The 9,466-nt window shown below is 57.4% G+C and overlaps 1 protein-coding gene across 1 annotated transcript; it reads left to right on the top strand.

Annotated features, from left to right (window-relative positions):
- The first annotated feature begins 3,629 nt into the window (after nucleotides 1-3,629).
- ADIRF (adipogenesis regulatory factor) lies at nucleotides 3,630-5,953 on the top strand. Its single transcript, XM_032838263.1, has 3 exons — nucleotides 3,630-3,775; nucleotides 5,500-5,562; nucleotides 5,762-5,953. Exons 1-3 carry the CDS (start codon nucleotides 3,715-3,717, stop codon nucleotides 5,866-5,868), a joined length of 231 nt encoding a protein of 76 aa, XP_032694154.1. The 5' UTR covers nucleotides 3,630-3,714; the 3' UTR covers nucleotides 5,869-5,953.
- The last annotated feature ends 3,513 nt before the right edge of the window (nucleotides 5,954-9,466 follow it).

Raw genomic sequence — 9,466 nt, 5'->3', positions numbered from 1 at the left:
TACGTGCCCATGCTTCCACTCTGTGCTGCCTCATCTGGGAACAGAAGCCAGACCAGCCTGCTGGTGGGCCTGGGAAGCAGGTCTGGGGCCAGGTACCCTTTGGGCAGACCCTGGGCATTTCAGGAACCTTCTGAGTATAGGCACCGCCTTCAGGGAGCCCACACCATTGTCTTTTAACATGGAGTGCTTTTGGCTCCCCCAGACAACCTCACACCCCTCCCTGGAACTGAGGGTAAACTTTAAAGATGTGACGTCCAGGCCCATAGCAAGTCCTCTTTGAGTCCCCCTCAGTGCAAAAAGACATGACCCCATGGCTCCTCCCACCTGGCCCCAGCTGGCCTCAAGCTCCCACCAGCTTGGAGCTGGGCTTTGCCATCCTTTACCAGAAGTCCTGTCAGGTATCATTAGAAAAGACAACAGCTGAAAAGCAGGAGAGTGGGCCTCCACCCTTTAAAAGTAGTAAAAATGAGCTCCTCCCAGGCCTGAGCACTTTACCTAATTTAATCCTCAGAACAAACTCTTGGTATGATCCCAGTTTCCCTAAGGAACTGAAGAATGGAGAGGTTAAATAACTTGCCCAAGGGCACAAAGCAAGGAACCTCTGGGGCTGGGCAGAAGCCAAGGTCGCCTGGCTCCAGAGCCACCCAGTTAATGACCATGCTCTGCTGCAGGACCCCAGACTGCATGGTCCTGTTTCAAAATAACCTGGGGACCAGGCTGGCAGGTGTCCTACATGAAGGGCTATTGGCATCATGTCCTGGGGCCTTGTTCAGAGGCGGTGGAGAGGTTCCTTCCCCTTTGGCACCCAGACAGTTTGGGCTCAGAGCATCTAAGTGACTTGGCCCCAAGCCTCCAACCCAGGTGTCAGAGCTAGAGCTTGAGTCCACCCCCAAGTTCAGACACTACTGAGATCACCCCTTTCCCATCCTGCCTCAGTGGTGGGAAGCAGAGGTCGAGGCCAGCCCTGTGGGCTGAGCAGGGTTGTATCCCAATCTGCTGGCCATGGGCATCCACTGCTGAGGAGGCAGAAAGGAGCAGGAGGCTGCTGGTCCCGCAGACCCCCAAATCCTGCCATGGAAGGAGTGAAAGCTCTAGAGGAGGTTCAGGGCAGTCAGGGGTGTTAATGCTCCCGGACCCAGACGCATGCACACAAGCAGGCCTGTGCACGCCTGGGAGCAGTCCACCCGGGGCTTGGGTGTGTCTGAGAGCTTGGACTTTGAGAGACAGAGAGGAGGAGGGAGTCCCATAAGGTGACAGGGGGAGGAGGACACCTAGACCCAGGCCCCATGCACCGTGCATCACCAGCCTCCCAGGGCTCCCTGCCTCTGCCAAAGGAATCTGGAAGGGTCCCTGCTGCTTGACTCCCACCCTAGACACATACTCAGGGCCTGTTCTTGGGGTCAAATGCCAAACATCTAGGTTCACCCTATCCAGGAAGCCTGTTCCCACTGGATGGCACCTGTACTGCTCGCAGCCTTCCAAACCCTATCAGGGTGCCTGGGTAGCTCAGCTGGTTAGCTCTTGATCTCAGCTCAGGTCTTGATCTCAGGGTCGTCAGTTCAAGCCCTGTGTTGAAATCCATGATGAGCCTGAAGCCCACATTAAAAAAATATAGACCCTCTCTTATGTGCTCTGGGCTCCTGCAGTTGCGTCTGGGTTCCCTAGAGGAACAACCGCTCTCTCTGGATCCCTTTCCTTACCTGAAATGCCCCCCTGTTGAGGGGCCCCCTGCTGAATGTGGGGCAGCCTTCAGCCCACTGAACCCTCACAAGAGCCCTGTGAGGAGATTCTGTCTCCCCCATCCACCCATCAAGGATGGGGCACTAGGGCTCAGAGAGATGGACTTGGCCTCCGGAGTCCGACTGCAGTGCCTCCTACTTTAGAGACACTCAGCTGCCCCTATCATCACTGGCTTGGGCCCGGCTGTGCCTCCTACAGAGGCTGCTGCCTCCCTGTCTTATTCTCGTCCACTGGGACCTGCACCAAAGAGCATTAACAGCCAGCCATGAGCTAACTGCTGTGGTGAAAAGATCTTCGTGGCCAAAAGGCCTGGTGCTAATGGTGGGAATTCAGGAGGACATGGGCAAGGCTGGGCTCCGCGGGGTCCCCTAGGCAGCAAGAAGGCAGCTCCTGCCACACCTTTGTGCTCTGGGCTTGGCCGGGCTTAAGGCCAGGAGGAGAGGGCGTGGTGGCCGCTTTGTTCCTCTGTCATTGGAGTCCCCTCCCCCCATCTGAACTCAGCGCCTGTCCTACTTGCCCTGGGTTGACCTCACCTCCATTAATCCATTCTCATTGTGTGAGCGAGCAGGCTTCCAGACAGTCCACACGGTGGCTGACACTCCACGGTTTACCCCTCAGCCTCTCCCCCCAGCTACCTCCTCCCTGAAACATTAGGGGCAGGGCATGGGCCAGCCGAGGGGACCTGGGTATGCAGGGTCTTCCCAGGGCTCCAGAATATGGAAGACTCCCACACCACCCCGGAGAGCAAGCACTAGAGAGAGAGTCCAGCAGCCACACCAAGATGCACAAGCCCAGCACGATGGTGGCCTCCAAGCTCCACACGTTGGCTCTGGAGTGGGAGAACGTGGGGCGGGGTGGAGGCCCTACCAGCACACTTGAGTGCCAGGGGCTCATGCCTTTTGGGTTATTTTGCTGTTTTCGGGATCCGTGGCTCCACCACTGGTGCGTGGGCCTCTAACCCCACTCCCAGCGCCCCTGGGTCATCACCACATCAGGCGTGCACCCCATCCTGGGAAAGGTGACCTCAGTGGTTTGAGGCTCGGCCACTCCCTTCTTTGCTGTGTGGCCTGGGGAGATTCCCCGCCCTCTCTGAACCTTGCCTCCTGCCCAACTCCGAGGGCTTTGGTGACCTAAAGAAGCAATCTCCTTGCCTGGGCTGGGCACACACAGCGGCTCTTTCCGATGTTCCCCCTCCACCTTGGACTGCTTGCTCCCTGAGTCTCTCCCCTCTGTGCCTGCCTGGTCCCAGTGGCAGCAGGACAGATGGCCAGTCTGCAGTGTCCCGGCTGGTGTGTGGGGACAGCCAGCTTGGTGGTTGTCGGGGCAGTCCACTGTCGCAGATTGGAGTCCCGGCCATTCAAGTCTGGGTGAGACCAAAAGTGCCCTCTGTGTCTCAGTTTCTTCCTATAAACTGCTAATAACACCAATTTCGTGAAGTTGTTGAAAAGATTATACAAGAGGCCCGAAAGACTTAGGGTAGCACTAAGGTACTAGGTAAATGCTCAGTAAAAGGCAGCCGCTATTGTTAATGTCGATTCCAGCCTCGAGATTCTGACCTGGCGCGGAAGCAGCGCGCACCCGATCCTCAGAGTCAGGGACGAAGGGTCTGGCGGACGGGGAGGGGAAAGGTTTGTGCGCCCCCCTTCTATTCCAGCCCATCTCTGGACCCCGACCCAATCCCTCTGCAGCCCCTCTTCCCTGTTCAGACCCTGGTGGGGACGGCCGCCTTCTCATCGCCACCGGCCGGAGGACAGGATGTGCTCTCCGGTTGGTGGAGCCTGGAGCAGGGCTGGGTCCGTCTCTGGAGCCTGTCTGCCGGGAAACGCCCCGCGCCCCCACCTTCCCCGCCCCGCGCGGGGCGGGCCGGCCCTGGGGCGCCTTAAAAACCAGAGCCCGCTCTCCGGTCGCCGCAAGGTGAACAGGATTTAACATCGCTGCTGCTACCTTAGACGACCTCGCAGAACGCCCGCAGCCATGGCCAGCAAGGGCTTGCAGGACCTGAAGCAGCAAGTGCAGGGGGCGGCCCAGGAAGCGGGTGAGGACTGCGTGCGACCCGGGGCACACGCAGCGGAGGCAGAAGCCGTGGGTTGCGCCTCAAGTGGGTGGGCGGTTCCGGCTGGGGAGAGCCCTCCTCTGAGATGCAGGGACGGGGCCGACGCCTACCCCGCTCAGCCCAGGGGATGAAGCCTTGAGGCAGATGGGGTAACAGCGGTGCCGGAGGGTTTGTGGTCCGATTTGGGCATTGCCAGGAGCCAGTATGAGGATGCTGAGCGGCAGGGACGGGCCCCACCCCGATCCCGAGCGGCCCCACCTCAGTCCTTAGGGGAGGGTAGAGGTCCATGGAGAGAGCCCGCTGCGCACCCCGAAATCCACCTCTGCCTGCTGGGGTCTCAGAGGAGCAGTGGACCTGATGGGATGGTGGAGGCGGCTTCCCCCCACCATTGTTTTGCGCCCCCTTACTTCCCCCGCCCCCACACCGGAAAAATAATCGTTTCCAATCCTCACCCAGAGGGACTCCCCACTCTCACACCACAGGGCAGGTCCCAGCCTTGTTTCTCCACCTCCAGTTCTTTCCTCCTCGGACCTGAGGTTATGCAGCTGGGGTGGGGTAGGGTAGACTGGGGCTAGGGAATGTGAGGAGACCCCTGGGCCCACCAGCTGCAGCTCTTCCAGTCCCAGGGCAGCCTCCCTCGGGACTCTGGCTCCCAGTCTGTCCTGCACATATCCCACTCAACAGACAAAACTCACACTAACTCCCTCCTTCACCAGTGCCCCAGGAAACTCCCACGGTTGTTCCTCTGAAATTAAAATGCTACCAGGAAACCTGGCTATAGGACCCTTCCTTGTGGGTCTCACTTTCCCCATCTGTAAATTGGGTGCAAAGGCTCCTTCTCTGTGGTCCTGACTGGTTCTGTCATATAAGGCCCCAAGGGGGACAGGAAGGGGGGTTGCTTTGTGAGCCACAGACCCAGGGCCTGCCTGACCCCCTTAGACCTCCCTGGCCCAGGGTCTGAGTAAAGCAGGTTCTTTCCTGTTCAGCAGCAAGGATGTCAGATCTCTAGAGGCAGGAGCCACTTGTCTGCTCACCCAGCAGGTGGGACCCACTTGAGGTCCTGGAAGCCCTGTTCACTATGGGCACAAACTCTGGCCCAGAGGACATGGCCTGACCTTGGAAGTGTCACCTCCTCTCTGGACTTCCATTTCCTAATGCCTTAAGTTACCTGCCCACGGAGGCACTACTAGCATCACTGCTTGTGACGAGGTGAGGCACAGGAGAGGGTGAGGCACAGGAGGGAAGCCACGGTGAGAGGGCCTCTTGCAAAAGTGGACTCCCGTGCACTCCAGGTGGGAAATCAGGCATCTGGGCCAGGCTTCTGGAGGAGACCTTGTGAAAGGAGGACATGGTTCTTCTTGAGCCATGCCCAGGAGCAGCGGCAGACCAGATGCCAGCTCCAGCCTCTGTTGGGATATTTTCTCTGCAGTCCTGGAGTTGGGAAGAGAAGCAGGCCAGAGGGGAGGAGCCCAGAGTTATAAATAACTAAGAACACCCTAGAGGCATGGAAAGGGCTCCTTGCCTAGCTGGCTAGATGGTCTTAGTCAAAAGACTTCACTTCAATGGCATTCATCCCTCGGGCCTATAGGACAGACAGACTACTCCAGAGAACAGATCGGGGCAGGGGTGGGGGAGTAGCAACGGTGGGGGTCCCTGTGGCCAGCAGTGTCTCACTAGGGGCCAAAGGCCACATCTCTCTGTTCCAGTGACTGCGGCAGGAGCATCGGCCCAGCAAGTGGTGGATCAGGCCACAGAAGCAGGGCAGAAAGGTCTGGTGTGCTGGTGGGCAGGAGGGTGGGCAGCCCCCGCACACTCCCCTCCTCCCCATTCAGCCCTCACCCAGCGATGTCCTCTCCTTCGGAGCTCCTCTGCCCACACTGCTTCCTGGGGATGGAGATAGAGGCTAACCCTACAGGGCTCTGGTTCCCAGGGCCTCGCCCTCATCTGCTTTCTCCTTTCCTTCCCTAGCCATGGACCAGGTGGCCAAGTCCACCCAGGAAACTATCGACAAGACTGCTAACCAGGCCTCCGAGACTTTCTCAGGTTTTGGGAAAAAATTAGGCTTCATGTCATAACAGCAGGGAGACATGGATGCCTCCTTCCAGGCTCTCAGCTCTGGCAGGCCCTTGGCCTGCTGCCTTATTAAAGCACTTGTTCCTACCTTGTGTCCACTTCATGCCTCCCCACAAGCTGGGCCCAGCCCTCTGTCGCCTAGGGCTGAGCCGCCATATCCAGAAACCCAGCCTGGACATCCAGAGTTCTGGCATTCCAAATTGGGAAACCCAGGCAGACTGTCCGAGAATTCTTTTCCCATGGTCTCAACAGCAAATCCAGATGCTCCCTTATTCGAAGTTCGACGACATATCTGTGCCTCCCGCTCTGTTCAGGAGCCACCCCATGCCCCATTCTCAAACCGTTCCCCCAGCTTCGGGAACCCCGCCCCTCCTGGGAGGGGATGCTGGGTCCCTAGATGCTCGAGGGGCTCAGCTCAGGGTGGGGGGCGAGGGACTCCAAGGGCTGGGGCTTCGGGAACTTCTCCCTGAGACCTGCTCCTGGAGGCTGGGAGAACCAAGGCATCCCAGGGCTGGGCGCCTTCGAGGACCGTAGGTGGCCGGAGCTCTCGGGGACAACAAGGAGTCGCAGGAGTGGGATTTCCGTCCCCCCCACCCCACCGCGGGGTGTTTGTGCGCCGGCCCCACCCGGCGATGAGTCACGGGGCAAGACCGGGAAGGCCAGGACGCGTTCCGACCAGCCACGCCCGGCAGGCTGGACTGGTGAGCGTTCCGCGCGGCCGCCGGGCAGCCCCGCCCACGAAACGCCCCCGGAGGAGGAGCAGGAACGCACGGGGCGGTGCACGTGGCCATGAAGTCGGGGACCCGGCAGTATGCGTGCGCGCGCGACCCCGCCCGGTCCCGCTGGGACACTTCAGGACTTTCCGTTCGGGGACGGAGACTGGCCTTTTCGTCCCGCAGGGCCCTAGGAGGACTAGACTTCCCGCACACTTAGTTCCCCCCACTCCAGCACGTGTCCACGCACGGGACACCAGCCTTGGGTGACTCACAGTTGCCACAGGATAAGGCGCGGCCCTGGCGCCGGGCGCTGGCGGCCCCCTTCATCCGGACCCACTGCCACACCGCGGCTGGTGACGCGGTCTGCCCTTTCCCCACCTTCGCGTCTTTGCACACGTTATTCCCGCCTCCCGGAAGACGAGCGCATAGGTAGCCAAGCCTTTTCCATTCAAAAAATATTGATTACGCTTTCCAGTTCGGGGGAGTCAAGAGGGAGAAGATGAGTCTTTCCTTCCTGCGTTGACTCAAGACCGGCTTCGGCAGGGAGCAGCGCTGTCGTGGGGTGCCCCGCCCCAGCCCAGATCTCTCTCTGGGTGCAGCTCTGCTCAAGTGACCTTTCTCTTCTCCCATCTGGGATCCCTCCCAAGGGTGGAACAGGTCTTCTCCCTCTCACCGTCGGCATCTCCCAGCCCCACCCCAGGGCCAAGCCTTGTTCACTCTTGTTTTCTGGTTTGCTGACTGTACCCAAAAGAATGCCTCGCCTAATCTGCAAAATGGGCCAAGGCTGCTCTCTCTGGCCCAAAGGGAAGGTCCTCAAAAAGAGGGCTGGGTAGTGTGGAGGCACTTCCAGCATCTCCAGGAGCCCCGGCCCCCAGGTGGGTGCCAAGGTCAGGAGAGACCATCTTGGGCCACAACTGGGGGAAGGCCAGAGGGGCTGGATTGGCAGAGCCCTCACATCTTTTCTGGTGTGCTCCCTTCTGGTGGTGACTCAGAGAGAAATCCCCAGGGCCCCAGCAATCCCTCTTTATCCAGTGCTCCTCAAGAAATTGCCTTAGGGATGGGTGTGGGACACAGCTCTGGCTAAAAAGAGGGGAGATCACATCTGAGGGCCAAGGAGCTTTTAGGAAAGATTTTTCCATCCTCAAGAAAAAGAGAGAGAGAGACAAAAGAAGAAAGAGTCCTTCATCTTCCACTGGACATTTTTTGTGGCTGGAAATGATGCTTGGAACTGTGGCGACCACTTGTAACCAAAGGAGGAAGAAGCTTAAGGAAAAGCCAGCTTGCTGATGAGGGCAGAGCAGACATATAGAAAGAAACTGGATCCCAAGTTACTTTATTCAGTTCCTAAATTAACCAATTCTTGAGCTGCCACATGCTAGCGAGAGGGAGGATTCGGCTTCCCATGGTATTTTTTTTTTTTTAAGATTTTATTTATTTGTCCGACAGAGAGAGAGGGAGAGATCACAAGTACGCAGAGAGGCAGGCAGAGAGAGAGGGGGAAGCAGACTCCCCACTCAGCAGAGAGCCCGATGCGGGGCTCGATCCCAGGACCCTGAGACCATGACCTGAGCCGAAGGCAGGTGCTTAACCCACTGAGCCACCCAGGCACCCCTTCCCATGGGATTTGAGCCACAGTGAATGAGGTTTTTCTCTTGCAAACAAAAGCTTCAGTCCCCATGTTACCTGGATGCCAGCATCCTGCTGGCCTCACCTACTTCTCCAGCCTCCTCACTCAACACCCTGTCCCTCTTTGCCTCAGCCACCTTGACCTTTTCACATTTTCCTTGACATCATGCTCCTGCTCACCCCAGGGTCTTTGCATGTGCTGTTTTTTCTACCTGGAATGCTCTCTATCCTCCCCCACAAACTAGAATGGCCTAGAGCGCCTACCCTTCATCCTTCAGGTTCCAGCTGCCCTGTCCACCCTCCAACACACACACACACACACACACACACACACACACTCACACACTCTCAGAATGGGTCCAGCCATCACTGATACACTCTCACAGCCCTCCTGTACTCCCTCTCCACAGTTATTCTAACGAGTCCTTTCCTGTGTGCTTCTTTGTGATAGTTGTCCATGGGGCTGCAACCAAGTCCCTTCTACTGATGAGTGCACACCCAGTACCTAGAGTAGTGCTCGGGAACATTTGCTAAATGAACACAGTTATGACTGTCCTTTGGTTCTCCTACCAGAAAACAGTGAGTTTGCATATTGTCACATTCACCATGGGTGCCATTATTGTGTGCGGCCCCTTCCACACTCTTCCTGCCCCATGCAACTGGCCCTCCCATGGCACCAGGCAAATGCTTGTTTCTGTGTGCCTCTGTTCCCCAACACTGTGAGCCCTGAGGGTGGAAGTGGAAGCAAGGCCAAGTTTGACTTGGTTTTGCTCAATGTCTGGGACACAGTGAGCACAGTACCAGGGGAGGCCATAGGAGCCTATAGGAGCCCAGGCCTATCTCCGTGAGGTTCATGAAGCTAGCTGAACTCAGACTGGCTGAGGAGGAGAAGGCTGTGGCCATCTGTTGGGTATTGGTCAAGGCTCCAAAGATCAGTTCTCCCATCAGCAATTCCCCCAGATAATTCCTGATTCTCCAGATTCCAGTTCCTCAACTAGACAAACACAAGGTCACTAGCATTACATATTGGTTCCCCTGTACTTCTCAGCTCTGATTCCTGTCAAGTTATAAACTACATAAGAGACAAGGAGCAGGGATTTTTATTTTGACTTTCTCTCTCTTTATTTATTTATTTTTAAAAGATTTATTTATTTATTTTAGAAAGAAAGAGATCTTGCATGCACCTGAGCAGGAGAGGCAGAGGGAGAGAGAGAGAAAGGGAGGCAAACTCCCTGCTGAGCACAGAGCCCAACGACAT

The sequence above is a fragment of the Lontra canadensis genome, unplaced genomic scaffold (assembly GCF_010015895.1).
Source record: "Lontra canadensis isolate GAN:19392208 unplaced genomic scaffold, GSC_riverotter_1.0 scaffold3, whole genome shotgun sequence".
NCBI lineage: Eukaryota > Metazoa > Chordata > Mammalia > Carnivora > Mustelidae > Lontra > Lontra canadensis.
This window is presented reverse-complemented; position numbering and strand designations above follow the sequence as displayed.